This window comes from Taeniopygia guttata, chromosome 2 (genome assembly GCF_048771995.1).
Source record: "Taeniopygia guttata chromosome 2, bTaeGut7.mat, whole genome shotgun sequence".
Lineage (NCBI taxonomy): Eukaryota > Metazoa > Chordata > Aves > Passeriformes > Estrildidae > Taeniopygia > Taeniopygia guttata.
The window spans coordinates 91,297,140-91,314,761 of record NC_133026.1 but is presented as its reverse complement, the minus strand read 5'-3'; the positions used below and the strand labels follow the sequence as shown (position 1 = coordinate 91,314,761).

Here is a 17,622-nt window from a genome sequence, read left to right as displayed (position 1 = left end):
TAAAATCTAACATTTTTCAACAGAAAAATAAAATCCATTCTAATATTTCATGTAACTAAGACATATATTATTATTTTCAATGCATCAGGAATATCAGCTTACTCAATTAATATATTCTTCAGGTGAAGATTGACCTCGGACAGCATTTTTTAAACAGAACACTGGCTTATTCTTAAATGAATAACAATTACATCTTTGTGTAATTTATACCTAATTGATGAACTGCTAACTGAAAAAATATAAAAATAAATAAATATTCTAAGTGAATAGAATTCTCACTTCCCTAAAACTCTGTGGCATGTTAAGTAAAACAGGTCCTACTATTTGACTTGTTTCGTGTGAACTGGACACATTTAAAAATAGAAGCAAATTTAAAAGGTACTCTTAAAAAGTAATACATTAAAAGGCCCACATCATATAGATGTCCAAAACATAGCTGAAGAACTCATGAGGTTTTAAAATGCTTCAGTTTTACCTGGCTCATGTCAAGCCTCCTTCTCAAGTGACTGAGTGTGCTCTCTTTTGTTGCATGAAGAAAATTTATCAAAAACACAACCAGCAGGCAAGCTGCTGTTAAAGTCTTACCTGAGAAATGCAAGAAACTATTATAACAATTATAAACTAACTATTATAAAAGGAGCAGATCTCCTAACTACAGAGAGGTCTCAAGTTTGATCTTATGCGATGGAGGTATATCTTCAGATAACACAGCTACAAGCTCTTCTACACGTTCACAGAAACAGCGGGGTATGTGCATTTCACCCCAGCATAAATCTCTACTCAAAACAGGCAATCCTGAAAAATGGAAGCATGTCTGTGTGGGACAATACACAGGAGGTTCACTATGGTTTTATTTAATCTCTTTTTCACTAGCTCTTTTGGTTTTTCTATGTAAACTTCCCCTCTTTTGATTTCCATTGTGCTCTAAACTTTTTTTTTACTGTAATGGCTCATTTTTCACTTTGCATTGTCTTCTAATAACACATACCCTTCCAGGCTTTAATCTCAATGTCAAATTGTTTTCAACAAATCAAGAGTTCAATTTTTTTGTGTGTACCATTTTTGCAGTCCTATCTAACAAAACACAGTTCCAAATTTCTAGAGCATTATCAAAAAACCAATCAAGGACAGAATGTTTTTCTTCCATAGAATCACATAAAGATTAAAGTGGGAACGAATGACTCTGAGTGCATTTGAAACAGGATCAGCTAGATCTGGCTGCTGGCAACTATGTCCAGATGGCTTCTGAGTATTTCCAAAGATGGAGACTCCACTATCACTAAGGGCAACCTGTGCCTTGGTCATCCTTCAAGTGAAAAGGGTGTTCCCCATGCTCAGACAGCATCTCCTCTGTTTCAGTTTGTGCCTGCTGCTTGTCCTGTCACTGGGCACCACTGAAAAGAGCCTAGCTCCCTCTTCTTTGTACCCCTCCTGTAAGTATTTACATACATTGATGAGATGCTTTCCAAATCTTCTCATCTCCAGTTGAGTCAGCCTTTCTTCACAGGTGAGATGCTCCAGTGTCTTCACCATCTTCACAGCCTTTTCTGGACTCTCACCTGTATGTCCATGCCACTCTTGTACTAGGGACTGCCAAACTGGACACACTACTCCAGGAATGGCCATACCAGTGCGGGATTTCCTCCCTCAACCTGCTGTCAACGCTCCTAATGCAGCCCAGGACCCCACTGAGCTTCTTTGTTACAAGGGCCCATTGCTGGCTCCATCTGGACCCTGGTCCTTCACTGCCAAGCTGCTTCCACCTGGCTGTCCCCCAGCATGTATAGCTGCATGGACTTGCTCCCCTCCAGCTGCAGGACTTTGCGATTCTCCTAGTTGAACCAGCTTCCTGTTGCTCCAGTATGTAAAGGCTACATCTCCTCTACAGATGGTAGATAAATTACAATCTGACATCTAGTCAGGTTTTTAGTACTGCACAAGGATTATCTTGAAGGGGTGAGGTAAACCATCCACACGAACAGACACAGCTTTGTGAGATAACTAATTTCACACTGACCTTCTACAGGATCAGCAGAAAATTATTAAACTATCCACTACTTGGTAGAAATTTTGCAAAGTTAAAAAAAATTTCAATATTTAATTACAAAGAAAGGCCTGAAATATCTGATCTAACAGTCTAACAACTGCTTGGAACCTACTTTCCTGAGTAGCAACTCCTCTGCTTTAGCTCAGGTAGTGCAACAGGCTCTGACTCTGGATTATTATTTTCAACACAAAGCTAAATTTGAAGCTCTGACAGGAAAGAGTACTTATTACCTTTGTCACTGGGGACATGGGAGTAGACAGATTTCCAATTAAAATGGATTTGGCAGGAAATATAACTAACTGCCAAAATGTATTTGAGGGACATTTGACATATTTTCATTTTACAACTCTAACAATTGTGTCTAAGGACTCTTCTATTAACTACTTGGATGTGGAATTCATTTCTATCACACTGGTAAAACATAAAAGACTGCTGTCACTTTTCTGGTTACTGATAAAGTTATTTCTTGAAGTTCTATATCCAAGGTCTCATTTGGAATACAACCAAGTAGTACTTGAAACGAAGGAAAATTGGACTGGTCCTGCAAGTCATAACTGGAAATGTTTTCTCTTGGAAAAGGATTCCAATCAATCACCTTGGAAAATATTCAACAGCAGCTTCCAACAAAAGTATCTTGGCATTTCACATCATCACAGAACTAAAATGGTCACCTGACAGTACTTGAGAGAGTTTATCAGCTATGTTAATGACTTTAAATAAGGACTGGTATATTAAGCCCTTAATATACCAGTCTCTACAGCCTCTCTACAGCCTAGTAGTTACTTCTTCAATATAAAGCTAATCTTCCCCTTATAAGAGTATCTTAAGAAGCAAAATCAGTAAACAGGTAGAAATATATTCATACTTTGCATATCAACAGTATGAATCTAACAGCATTCCAAAAATAAAGTCTCCAATGCTACATGCAGGGATGTTACCATGAAATTCGTTTTACCTCTATGACAAAATACATTTTGATGTAACAACTGAGAATGTAAAGTGCAGCATTAAAATGCTAAAACAATTCAAAGCTTTGTCACTGCATAATTTTGCTTCCCAGAAACTACTCATCTTACCCTTGTTTTGCTGTATTTGCATTAGTCTCCAAGTCACCCCAAGCAATCTGTTCACTTGCTTGCTATTCAACTTGCTGCCATCCTGAAGAGTGTCTGTCACAAATTTCCTTATCATGTCCAGCCAACTAGAGTCCGTCTGAAGCGTTGAAGCACTTGCTAACGAAACCATTATGTCACACAAGGTTAAATTCAGTAAAAGATGGTCTATGTTGTTTGAGGATTTCATACAGTTCCTGTTGCTAAGGGGAGAACAGAAAGATTTAAAAAAATTATTTTTGAAATAAAATGGACACCAGCTGATACACCTAGTACATACACCAGTGTTCTACATAGACTGCAAAGGGGCAGAACAATTTCAGAACAATGTTAGCATGAATTTAGTCTCACATCTGGGGGCTGAGACAGGAGACAAATTACTACTGGCCTGTAGCAAAACAGAATTGGTGCATCTGTTCTAATAGCTCAATAGTAAAGAAATGTGTTTGGCTTCTGCACCAGTACTGCTTTGCCCTACAGGACAGCCATAGTGTGCCCTGCCCATTTTCCCTACTAGCTGTCCTCACCCAACCCTATAATACAACTAGAGAAAACTATATGGAAGTGAAAAGAATGTTTGAATTATGTTTAATGTAATTCAGCAGTCAGCTGAAGCAAACCTGCAGAAATATGAAACCAGTCATCCTAAAACAATTACCATTTAGCAATATGCAAATTCCAGATCAAGAGTTGAATAAAATACTTTCATTTCCCTAAGGCAGCACTTAATTTTCTACTGGATGCTATTCAGACAACTTCCTATACAATACTTTTACAAAGAACAACTAAAACTTCTCAATTTGAACCTTCCTACAACTGCATCTCCACAGAAATATGCAATAAAAAGTTTTATTTTCCACCATTAAAAACTTAATATTTGGTAAAGCATGTGAATCACATTTGTCCCACTTCTCTTATGAAATTAAAAGCTGCTACATGACATTAGTTTAACTCTTACCTTTTGCATGGATCTTTCTTTTTGTGTTTTACTGAATCTTGTAAAGAATAAGGAAAATGACGCATGAAGTGGTGCTTGAAATCAACAAGGTAATTCATTCGAAGCCATAGCTCCTGTTAAGGAAAGCAGATGATAGACAGAAAATATGGTAGCAAGTTAAATAAAACCAGACAATTATGCTCCAAAATTCATTATTGGAATCAATGAAACTAGGAACCTTAGCTTCTCATTCCAAGTGGTTTATACATCTCTACTTTCAAGTGCTGTACATGAAGGTCCACAAAACAAGGGAGTGTAACAAGACGCTGTAAGTTAAGGCTGAGCAACATGTTGCTAACTGAACCACTTTATTTTTAGCACATATTTATGTGGATACATGCAATACTAATCTGAATTACAGATCTGAATGAAAGTACTTTGCTATCAATTTATCAGGGTTCTTAAAATCAGAGGGGACTCTGTTTAACTTGCAACAACTGTCCTGAGTTTTCCATTAAAACACATTCTGATACTTCTTTCACCTTTCCCTGTCATTAATATCCTTATGACTGAAAACCCACTGACAAAACGTTTTCCAGCAGAGGCCACCCTTACAGAAAAATGATTCAGTATTTTAAAATAATTTTGTTTTGCATGCTAGCAGATAGTCACCATTCCAAAGTGAACAGCAGAACTCGCTACTAAAAAAGCCTGCATTGCTATCAAATTGATCAGGCAGAATAATCTTTTGATATTCAACTATTAACAGCAGAGAATGGCCATTAAACTATTTCAAAGATCAATATCTTTCTGTCAAGCATATTCAGAGTGGTTTTCCACAGTGACTGTAATAACCACTTTGGCCTATAAGCCCAAGGGCTATTAAATAAGCAAACCTTTAATTTTCAAACTGAGCCATTTGAATGCATTTTGTATATAAAGGTAACCATAAAGACAAAACAAACCATTAATCTAAAATAGAATTTGTTGCAAAAACCAAACTTTGCTCCAAAAACAAAAAAACAAGTTGTATGAACCGCAGTTTTTCTTCACACAAACAACTTAAGGTCATAATCCAACTGTTTGTACTCAAAGCAGTTCATATCTTGACAGAGGAGCGTGCCATTCATGTGACCAAAATACAGGCACCCTATGGCTAAGGGCGGCAGCTCTCCAGGATCCTACAGAAAAGGGCTAGGGACAGTAGGCTGCCACAGGAATTTACCAGGTCAAGTGCCTGCTTTTTCCCCCACTTCCAAGAGGGCCTCTAGAAAAGATGAAGAAGAAAAAACAGGAACAGCGTGCTTTGCTCAGACACACTGAATCCATCCCTCACGGCTGGGTATGTTTGGTAACTTTGGTCTAACGTAATGATTCCACACATGTTTTCCAGTCATTATCCTATGTGTAGCTTTTCCTTTAGCAAAGGGCCCTACAGTCCTATACACAGGTTAAACCAAGAGCTGTAAAAACATTCCTTCCAACTACCCAATAGCCAAATTCTCCAATTTGCAAAATTTTTGGAAAATCAGCAAAAGTTACCAAAAAAAGCAATTCAGTTATAGAAGTAAAATACAGAGAAAATAACTGGGACAAAAAAAAAAAAAATCTGAGGATACTGACTATAATCCTTTTTGTTTCAATGTCTTACAACCCTACCAATCACAACACAGCAACACAGATTGCACAAATATAAATTTGTTCCAATTTATATTCTCAAGGTTATCTGGGAGACAAAATGCTCTTCTCTATTACCACTTCCAGATTCAAAACATTTGCATTGCAGTCAAGGAGGATTCCTGGAGACTATTTACTGAACTCATGGCTCAGTTCAACGATTTTTTTCTACAGTAAGAGGCAACAAAATCCAGATTCAAAATCTACTCAACACCTAGGCTTTTTCTCTCTTAACAAAGTATCTTCAGTACTTCAAATCACCAAACCACTAGTTTCTTATCAAAACAAAATGAACTGTCATCATTATGCCAGGATCATTTCTCCCTTACCATTTTGTATGTTTCATCATGTCGCTTTGTGAGTTTCCACAATAAATGTATTATGCTAAGAACTTGCTGCATAAGCTGCTGAGATTCTGATTCCAAAAGGTTTCCAAGAATAGGAGCTGATTGTGCAGGAGATGCTTCAATCCAGCACTCAATCAGTAATGGAATTATTATCTCAATAAAACTTTTTAAGTTTTCAGCCGAGGACAGGCCTTTTTCTGCACTGTCCATTACACTTGTCAGAGACCTAGACAACAAAAGCAAAGAAGCATAAAAAGATAAAGATCACACTTTTCAAAAGAAGATTACAGTAACACCACTTTCCTGTTTTCTGAATAATTGGAAAAGTTACTTTTTTAACGCATTAAATATTTGCTGGCTTTCTTGCTAGATATTTCAGTAAGGAAAAAAAAGGGAGCTCAAACCATCTACAACAAACCTGCTCCCAAGTCTCCCTGCAAATTTGTGTGCTTTTTTTAATAACTTCTTAGATTTCAGTATTTCTTTCCCCATTGCTACATGTAAAATCTATGAAATGGAGAAATGCAATATGCACCTATCACCTTCAACCAACAGGAAGGAATTAAATACATTCAGCACAACAAAATAATAAAAAAACCTCTTTTAAGCTCATTAAAGCAAAATAACGAAGCTGACTACAAGGTGTTATCAAATGCATGATGTTTATTACAGTTAATAACGATCTCCAACTATAACAAACACAATGTTTTTCATATTAAATGTAGAAAAAAATGTTCCTGTAAAAATATACCTTTGGTTCTCACCCCATGTCTAGCTATTATATTCAGAAAAGCAACTAAACAGAAAACTGACCATGAAATTTTAAAAATTTAAAAACTAAGACGCAGTTTAAATTAATATCATATCTGCCAGAAATCAAGAAAACCAATTCTTTTTCTCTCCCCAATCAAAAACACTTTGTGTCTCTGAAAGGATAATCAGCAGATATGACCCAACCCTGCTACTTGATAAATTCAATCAATTTGTATCCAATTTAAAAAGAAGATTCTTCAAAAGAACTAAAACCCTGAATAAATCCTGTTAATTTTAAGGAGTACAGATTCCTTAAACAAAAGGCAACAACAGTTTGAACTGATCATTTGTAAAATTATTTTACATTATAATTTTGTTTCCTAATTAATAGCAGGGAATTTGTATCGTAATTTAATTTCCTAACACACATAAGATTAGCACACTGAACCTCCTGCTAAACTCCCATCTATTTCAGTGATGATCTCCAAGTCATTTTTCTTTACATATACACTCAAAACAGGAACTGAAAAACTTTCCACAGCCCTGCCAAAGTTTTGTTTACTAATACTTTAATTTCATATTGAAGATGTAAAGCAATTTTCCCTAGTCACTTCTAAATTATCCAATTAGCTATATAACCTTCTATTAAGTTACATGTTGTTGCCATCATCTATAATACAAATAACAAAAGAAAATGTTATTCTGCAGTTTCTTTCTAGTTGATATCAGTGTATCAAGAAAATTGCTAAACCAAAACAAACCCAGGTATTAATGAAGTATAAAAGGAACAGGGAGAAAAAAAATAAAGTGTGAGACGAACACAAGCTATTTTTCAATGAAGGCAAGATGGGGGAGAGAATTTAGATCTCCAGCCCAAAATAAAAAGGATAAGTAGAAACATAACTGATCATAAGAAAAAAATTTTACTTTACTTTTACTTGCTATAATTATCAAACATGTTAAATTTTATAAAGCTTAGCTTTAACTAACATATCCAATAAATATAATTTGGTTTATTTGTCGGTTTTGCCTTATTTCATTTCTGTAGTGCATGAATTACAGTAGACACTGGCTTCTTTCAGACTAGAAAGTTTAAGATGAATGGTTCTATCTCGGACTTTTTAACTCTCAGTCATCTCAAATACAGCAGACAAATCCCATCTTTCAGTTTCAATCACAATGAATTTTAAAGCCTGTTGATACCAACATGATAATCTCATTGAAAGTGAGATTGGCCTGTAAATGCTATGCTGTGACAGGATTATGCTCTCAGATGAGAGTCTGAAATTTCAGTAATTGGTGAAATAGTTCTGAAATAGTAGTCTTCAGTAATTTCTTTGCTAAAAAATACCTGATATTACAGCAGAACTCTGGAATTCCAGAAATTTATTTAATGAACCCAGAAACCTCCCAGTTAAAAAGTGAATAGTGCATGAAACCTGAGAAGCTGGCAATCCATACTGGAAGTATAATACACACAAATATTTCAGTACTTTTCTGAAACAAGGAATGGAAAAAGAAAGAATTCATGCCAAAAGGGATACTCCTCCCAGCTGCTGAAAGCATTGGGGTAAGAATACTTAGCATAGCTTTCATGTACCCCTGCAGAAGAAGCCCCTGATTCTCAAGATAAGATTCCTCCACATATTCAAGGTTAACAATAAAAGTGTAAAATAAAATTGAAGTGCCAGTAACAGATGATGACAAAATATTAAAGCAATCTGTCCAGCATTTATTTGATTAGTACAGTATACTTAACAATACAGGTTCACTCAACCTGGGCAGGTTTGATGCCAATTGTACTGTCACGTATCTGTTATCACTACTCTTGAGTGGTAGGGGACTCTTGGAAACATAGCAAAGCATATTACCTTTATACCAGAATGAAAGCCTATTGAAAGGAGCTGCAAGATATTTGTGTACCCCCTAAGCCGCCATTTTTCTTTAAAATGCCAGTATTTTTATACAGCAGGACCAAACAAAAATTGTGTAAATATCTGCCTTTTGACAGTGAGAAGACAATAGAAATTAAGCAAAGGGAAGTTAAGGAAGCGTAAAAGAAATAGAAAATAAAAACAACTTGCTGTTCTTTAAAACAGGGAAAGTCTTTGGAAGTTAAGTTTTTATGACTTGCAGTTTAAGCCAGGTTACTTGTCCTCCTTTTCTGTGTGCACTGCCAAATGCAGCAAACACACAGCACACCGAGTGAACTGCATTTTCCATTTCTCTTTGATGTACATGTACATATTTATTGGCTATGCTTCATCTTCCATTTCAGTTTCTCAAGTCATTTTTTCTTTTCTCTGCAGCTTCATATTGTCCTCTCTCAGCAGAATCTGAAGCTCAACTGTTTTCTCTTCCAGTCACAAAAAAAAACCCAACCAAAAACACACGCCTTGGTACCACCACATTTGAGTTGTGAAGGCTGGTTTTCCACACCTGAAATGAGTTTGATGCAAAAAGCAGCACAGTCAGCACATAATGCAGAGAACATATTTGAACAATTTCCTACCACACCACAATTTTTAATTTACACACAGTAGGAAGATCTAGCACACAACAGAAGATAATGCACTCTTAAGAGTTACATCATTCAATCATCCAGCATTCCAAGCACAGAATCTATCCTTTTTACTAAACAGTAATGCTGCAAACTGATTCAGAAAATCTCAATCCATAATCACTAGGTTATCAGTGACATGTCAGCCCTGTCCAATGAGCTCGCAAGATTAAATAGATAAAGGAACTATTTTCAACAAAGTTGAAACTTACTTGCAGTATTAGTGAGAAGACCATCAATACACACACACTGCAAATTAGTTATGGTTTGGTCAACTCATTATCCTTAGCTAGTCACAGACTTGACTATTTGACTTTAAACACTCACACACTGAGTATTGTACCTCTTATCACAACTAATTTCTGTCCTTGCAGTAGTGGCCATAGCAGAGGCCTGGGAATGCCCTTAAAAGGCAACAATTGGGATTCCAAGTGACAGAATTAAACACCTTTAGATTATTAGAAATTCTTTCAGTGGCCAACACAAAAACCACCACCACAACTCTTCACTATTGGAAACTTCACACATAGTCACTAAAGCAAGCTGTACCCTTGTGAAAAACAAATACACCAAAAATATGCACAAATGCAATAAAATGAGAACATTTTAGTACCTTCAGCAGATGATCCTTCCCTTTCTATTCTTCTCTTCTGCTGCCATCAGCTTTGCTTTGCCAATCTCGCCTTGGATTCTAGCCATGTTTCCTTCTATTCTTCTGGCTCCTCCTCATGTTTGCGAACATCTTTTTGTAAGTATTTATAACCAGAAGCACATCACGACATTCCACCAAAATCTAGCTCCTCAGAAAAGCGGAATCCAATTCAGGTGACACCAGATGTAAAGTTTATTTTCCTAGACCTTGGATACAATGCATCTTCAGCTATTACACGGCCTGGTACATCATACACTGCATATCACCCAGGGCACAATTCAAGCATCCTCTGATACACAGTGGTCCACAACTGAGTGCTTCTGACTGCAAAGATGAACTCAGTAGAACTGTTCTGTGCTCAGCACTGAACCCTTCCCCTGCCTCAAGGGGGCATCACCAGCCTAATTGCCAGCTAAAATTTTACCTGCAGCAGATACTTCTGGTCATGACTGAATACTTATGCTGACAACCACTTTTAGGAGAATAAGCTGACCTTCTTACTTAGCCTAATATGTTTCCTATACCTACCAAAAGTAATATGCTACCTCCAAAGAGGAAGCCTAGCAGAGGAGGAATGGCTGTCTCTCCCTGACAGAGATGGAAAACACCTGCCAATTCAGGCCAACCTGTGGTTTTCAGCAAGAACGCCTCTTCTTCTGTCCTTCATTCCTTCAAAGATGTAAGACAAACATAGTAATGGAGTAGGCAGTGGGTTTTATACCCCTTTTTGCCACTGACTTCCTAGATGAATTTGGTATAACTGCTTTATACCTCTTACTTTGTCTTCTCAGCAGTAAAACAAGTATTGTGGTTTTTCTTCAAATCACCTTGGTATCTACCGGGAACAGAGCTGTGTAACAGCTAAACTGCTTCAATTTTTTAAGTCACCATTCCAGGTCTCCTGCCAGCAGGTATGTAGCATCCATAGTAATGCATGTGAGGATGGCAGTGTTCAAAAAGAACCATAAAGTGAGGTGGGAGGTTCACCTCTTATGGGTGAATCAGAGAGGAGGAAGAGAAATCAAAACAGTTGTTTATTTCTCCCTTAACTTCAGCTCACATCTGTTTAGAGTACTACTGAAAACCCACACAAACCTTTCTGTGACTAAGCACACTACACTTTCTTTCATATTCATCAGCATGTCTCAGCCAAGACATCTTTCATCCACAGTGAGTATATAAACTGGTGAAGTGATTAAAATATCTAGAATTGGAAACTCAGCAGAACTTCATACCACCAGACACTGCCGCTTTAAAAAGGACCTGCTGTCCTTTTTAAAAGGAGCTACAGTCAAAAATAACAGACTCCTAAGCTTATGATAGACTCTTGAAGGTAAAAGCACAAAATTTCAGTAAAATTCATTATCACAAACAAGCTTACGTTTCACATAAAGAAATTTGCCTACTTCCCCTAGGTCTTTTAGACATCCTGCAAGAAGCTGTCAGTTTGCATTCCAAAAATATCCCAACAGAGCTGGTAATCCAAAATTATCATTAATAGCATAAAATAAAGACTTGATAATGGAAAGGTTCATGATATACACATAATACAGTTATCTGCTGTATTTTTAAGCCCCTGCAGTAAGACTACACATTACACAAAGTGTCCTAAAATATGGCTAAGGGACAACCCCACTAAAAAAATTAAATTGCAATCACACAGTTGAAATTAATTCCCAAACTAGTCAACGTTTTCTCACCTCAGTCTAAATGTTGAGTTGATCTTTGGTCGTAAGCTACCAGCCAGTTGTATATGTTGCTGATTATTTGCATGGAGCTTCCAACTAATACATATTGGGTGCCTCACAGAATGAGAGTTGTCCTTCTGCTCTTGAAGCCCTTCATCCTCTGTATCACTGGATCCATCTACTACTGCTTGCAAAAACTTCTTGAGCCTGGTAAGTACATTTAGCCTCCACTGCTGAGAAGTTACTCTGCGATTTGGGTTAACAGAGAGCATCCAGGAAAGTTTGTCCCTGCTTTTCAGTCTTTTTGAGAGTTGCTGGTGAGAAATAAGCTCAACAAAATTCTTCAACAATATCATGCTGCGGTCTGTAAGAAGAGCTGGGTATGCTTCCAATAAAACGTCCAAGACTTTCAATGAATCTTCCTGAATTCCCTCACTGATATGAGTCATGGCACTAGAGAGATGGGCACTTACCAAAGGAAAAAATGGAGCAATCTGTTCCGCTCTTATTTTTGAAGCCAAGAACTGCAGCAGGTGAACAGCTGCTCCTCTGACACTGGAATCTTTGTCTGTAAACACAGCTGCCACCTCACTTATTATACTGGAAAGGTGTGCATCAATTACAAAGGGATACTGGGACAGGAGCTCTTTGAGTCCAAGAAGTGCATTATGCTTAACCCCAGGACTATAGTGATGCATCTGTGAGAGCAGATCCTAGAAGGAAACAAGCATATACACTTGTCATCATTATTATTTTAAGCTGTTCAAACCTCCCCCATGTATTTTCTGCATATTTTTCCTAAACACTTAAAAATACAGAATATTCTTAGGATGTACTGCTGTTCACAATAGCAAAATGTGTTTAGAATGAACATGGTATGCATTTTATAGCACAACACTAAACAAATAATTAGAATTCAGTGACATGGAAAACAAGATATAATGACTTGTCCTTAGGTCTCATCCTTAAATTTACGCACAAACCTACTGACTCAACAGAGGGATGACCAAAGGAAAGTCCTCTCACTCTTGTTCTCAAAAGCAGAACTACAAAACCTCAGCCTGAATAGCTTTCCTCCATTTAAGCAGAAAGCTGCAAGAGACAGAAGACACAAAGGAAAACAAATCCACCCTGCAGAGAAATACAAGATTCTTTAAAAACGGGGCTGCATTCATATAGGCTGCTCTATTTATTTTTTTTTAATAAATTGATTTTTCCAAATTGCAGTAAACATAGTCAACCTAGATAAAATGCAAGCAATTTTCTGTCATTTCAGAATGTAATATCACAGTATACCTTTATGTTAAGTTTTCTATTTTGTGTAGGAAGCACTCCATCTTCTTTAAGCTGCTCAGGAATTTGTATGGCCTTTGTTTTGAAGGTAGTATCAGTTGCATTCTCTAGTTTAGGCTTTTTTTTCCCAACTTTTAATTTCACTTTCTGGAAATCCTCCTGACGTTTTCTTTTTTTAGTCATTCTGATTCTCTGCAAAGAGAATTTAATTTGATTAAAACCACAACAAAAGTAGTTTTTCCACCAGAGAGCAGCAGCCTCCTAACAATAGCTACTGTTTTCATTCTTTTGTCTGTGCATAAATGAGTGTCCACTCCTGAGACAAGATGCTAGACTAAACAGACATGCAGACTGATTCCATGCAGCTGTTCTTCCAGTGTCCAGAAAACATTCTGCTGCTGCTCCTTTGGCTGTCTCAGCTCTGAGAACCACTTTACTAAAAAGCATCCAGATATCTGCATCTGCCACTGCTTTATCGAGAGTTAAGTTGATGATCTGGTTTTGTTTTAAAAAGTTCCTGCCAACAGAGTAACTTTTTACATACTCAATTCTAGTCAAGCCAAGGAGCTCAGCGAACCGTTCCCTTTCAATTGTCCGCTGCTTACCAAGTCCATCGCTAACAGCACACAGCCTGCACATGTACAGTCGTAGGTTTAAACAGGCCTTCACCACAAAAGGACACAAAAAACCTAGGAAAACTTACACTGAAAATACCAGTCTGAGCATTTTATTATAACTAGAAGTAGGGGAAAAGAAGAGGTCAAATGAGTAACTACAGACTAAAAAAAAAAAGAAAAACAAAGATATTTTTATTAAGGCCTAAGAAATGAGATATCTGAGCCATTATACTTGTAAGCTGTACAAACATACTGGAATAGAGGCACGATAACCAAATTAAAACTGTCATAAGTTTCTAAATAGCTTTTTGGTTTTGTTCTAGCTGTTTCGATACTGAAGTACTCTTACTTCTATCAGGTTAAAAAAAAAAACAAACAAACACACTGACAAAGCCCCAGCAAACACTACACCACAGATTGCTTTATTTAATCCTCTCAAAAAACCCCAAACAAACCACCATCCACTTTCCCCACAAAAAAAACAAAAAACAAAAAACAAAACAAACAAAAAAAAAAACACTGAATCAAGAAAAACCCAAGCCAAAACTCCAACAATACAACTGACTAAACCCAGAAATTTCTAAATAACATATTCAAACAATGATTCCCTTCTGGTGGATGTGATCATCATTCCTAGAGCAGATTTTCCCAATGGATTTCAAGCTGAAATTTGTGCTGCACTAGAGTATTTCATATACACATCAACAGAATAATCATTAAAGAATGTTTTAAAACAAGCTGTCATTTTCTATTATTTTAAAACAACATAAACAACTGATTACACCAACATTTGACTAAAATTTAATTTCTGTTTTTCACATACTATGTTAAAAAATTATATGCAAGACCACTTTAACTGCAGTACAAATTTGGTGTAAGTAATCTATCAACTCCAAAGGCTTTCAAAAAACTTGGAGCCTGGTGCCGAAAGAAAAAGGTCCTTTAGTGTCCAACTGTAACAACCATGGCTTTATAAATGTTTGATTTTTACCATATGCATCTTTTTAGGAAAGAACTAGAAGAATTTCACTACATGATATATAGAAATAGCTAGAAGCTTTTGATGTAGAAGTTATTTCCACTTACAAGGCTTGCTTTTACAAGAGTAGATGTCTGGCTTCCAATCAGCATAAAAACTTCACAATACAGGTGTGCACAAAACTGAACAAGGTCAATTAAGTTCTTTTAAAGGAGGAGGCTTGCAAAATATCCTTTCTCCTACTAAAAGCAGCACAAAAGATACCTCACAACAAATATTCTGGGAATAAATGGTAATCTAAGCCTACCCATTTCCAATTCATATGTACCATGCTACACCAGAAGATAAAATCCTTACAAAACCAAAGCCAAGGTCAAACACCACAGTGGCTACATAATAAGACATCAGGTAAAACTGTATACAGCTGATAAAAGTATGTAACCATTTCAATGAAACTTCTTGCAGAAACAACTGCCTTTGACACAAACTGCATTTTACGAGGAGATACTGTGGAAGCTGGGCCTGTTTAGTCTGCAGAAGACGGAGAGGGAATTTCATTATTGCATTTAAATTTCTCCAAGATGGGTTCCAAGAGGATGGTGCCAGAGTGTTTTCAGTGGTGCCCAGCAACAGGACGAGGAGCAATGGCTGTACACTAAAACCCATGAAATTCCACCTCAACATGAAGAAGAAATTCTTTACTTTAAGGGTATAAGAGCAGAGGAACAGGCTGCCCAATAAGGTCTCTGGAGAAAATCCAACCCACCTGGATGCATTCCTGTGTCACCTGCTCTAGGTTATAGTGCCTTGGCAGGCAGACTGGACTAAATGATCTCCAGAGGTCCCTTCCAACCCTAACTAACCTAAGATTCTGTGTACTTTCACCGGGCCCTCCTCCAACAAGACTGAGCACCTAACAGTTAAGCGCTAACACGGTTTTACAATCGAAAACATTAAAGCAACGTGCAATCGATGCAGGCTTCCTTAAACATAAAGCCGCATGCAGCGCTTTTCAGACACCACTTCAGATGTCACTCAGGCACCCTCACCTCAGGTTCGCATAAAATATTCGGTTACAGGTGGGACCTTGGAGCTCTTTTCCAACTAAATGATTCTGGCTTCACTCCCTCGCAGCTCCCAAGCGGCATCCTTAGACAACCTCATTACCTTGCACAGTCAGGAAAATCCTGAGAAACCCGAAGGCAAGGCACACGCCCTAACAGACTCCTCCGATCTGATAAGGATTTCCCCCCGGGCTCGCTCTCTCCGGGCACAGCACAGCGATACTTACAGGCGATCACCTCCGCGCGGCTCCCGCGCCGGCAGCGCATCCCCCGCCGCCGCCACCTGCACCGCACCGCCCGCCGCCGCGCCGCGCACGCCGTACCCGAGCGCCGGAGCGGCCGCCCCTCCCGCGGGTCTAGGCCGTCACACTGCCTTCCTCGCCGTCCCGGGACATCCTTCGGCTCGCTGCCTGAGCGCCGCGTCCCTCCGCCCCTCTCCAGTCGCCCTACGAGGCGTTCAAATAAAGGCGCGTCAGTGCCGGCCCGGCGCCGGGGAGGCCGCAAGTTCGGCCCCGGGAGCGCCGGGCGAGGCGGGAGCGGCGGCGGGGAGAAGCCGGCGGGGAGAAACCGGCGGGGGAGGTGGGGCAGGGGCGGCGGCGCGCGGCGGAGCCGATGCCTCCGGTTTCCCCGGGAGCGGCACCCGGCCCGCGCCGCGGCGGCTCCCACTTTTCCCGCCGCCTCCCTGGCGCAGGGACGTGAGGGGAGGGCGGGTCGCACAAAAGGCGGGCGGCCCTTGGCGCAGGGGCCGGGCGAGCGCGGCGGCCCCGCGAGCAGGGACGGACGGAGAGGGGCCGTGCCGGGCCCGGGATCCCGACGCGCCTCCGCCTGCGCCGCCCGCGCGCGGCCGCCGCTCACTCACCAACCACGCGCGCGGCAGCGCCGGCCCCGCTTCCGCCCCCGCCGAGCGCCTGCCCGGAAGCGGCCGCCCACGTGAGCGGCGCCGCCAGCGCCCGCCCCGCCCGCCGGGGGACCCGCGCTTCCGCCGCGGCCGCACCCGCGGGCGCCCCCTGCCGGCCGGGCGGACCCAGGGGGAATGCGGCGCCAAGGCTCCGTCTGGGATAGGGGATAGGGCTGTGCTTGTGCACATCTGCCTCCAGAGGGGACGGAGCGGGCAGGCACTGATCCCTTCTCTGAGATGACCAGTGACAGGACCCGAGGGAATGGCATGAAGTTGTGTCAGGAGAGGTTCAGGGGTATCAGGAACAGGTTCCTCACCTGGACGGTGCTTGTGTTACGAACAAAAAAATAAAATTTAAACTTTTGGGGAATGTAGTTTGCAATGTATATACAAGGTTAAATGTTGTTGGTACAAGTAACAAATTGTGATTAGAAATGTAGTTAACAACCTAGCACAGCACTGATTCTGTGCACCCCAACTAGAAGACAAGAGAGAGACTTTAAAAGGCCTGGGGTGTCTGACCTCCGGGTCTGTCCTTGGAGCCAGTTTCTTTGGAAACACCTCTAGGTTACACTTAGAGGCTTTTGCTTCCATTTGCTTGGTTTGTAATAAACAGGCTTACTTGTTTTTACTTAACTGGCCTCTTTTTTAGTTACTTTAGTTTTCTTTGTAAGCCTGTCCACAACACTTGGACACTGCAAAAGGCTCCCCAGGGGAGTGATCACAGCGCCAAAACTGAGTCCAAGGTGTCTTTGTACAAGGCTCTCAAGCATATGGTGTGATCTTGGGGTATCCTGTGCAGGAGACACCCCTGGCCAGGAGCTGAACTTGACGATGGCTGCCGGTCCCTGCCACTTTGGTTTACTCTGTGGTGCTGTGAAGATGTATGCCCTTCCCCTGAAGCATGGCTGCTCTGGCATGCTGTTCTTTCCACTGCACCACAGCGGAAAGGAGAACACATTAATAATAACCAGCACCCAGATAAGCACAAGTCCTGT

At 39.8% G+C, this 17,622-nt stretch overlaps 1 protein-coding gene across 3 annotated transcripts in view; it reads right to left on the bottom strand.

Moving 5' to 3' along the window:
* Positions 1-16,706, bottom strand: part of TEX10 (testis expressed 10) — a 54,672-nt gene extending 37,966 nt beyond the window's left edge. For 2 of the 3 annotated variants that reach the window (XM_002192540.7, XM_012571879.5), the window contains exons 1-7: positions 16,586-16,706; positions 15,954-16,172; positions 13,070-13,258; positions 11,786-12,486; positions 6,103-6,346; positions 4,118-4,230; positions 3,124-3,362 (exon numbers count right to left, since the gene is read on the bottom strand). In XM_002192540.7, coding sequence (XP_002192576.1) covers positions 3,124-3,362; positions 4,118-4,230; positions 6,103-6,346; positions 11,786-12,486; positions 13,070-13,249 — 1,477 coding nt within the window. In that variant the 5' untranslated portion in view covers positions 13,250-13,258; positions 15,954-16,172; positions 16,586-16,706. The remainder of the gene's footprint in view (positions 1-3,123; positions 3,363-4,117; positions 4,231-6,102; positions 6,347-11,785; positions 12,487-13,069; positions 13,259-15,953; positions 16,173-16,585) is intronic. The other variant, XM_072924441.1, reaches the window with a different exon arrangement.
* Positions 16,707-17,622: the final 916 nt, after the last annotated feature.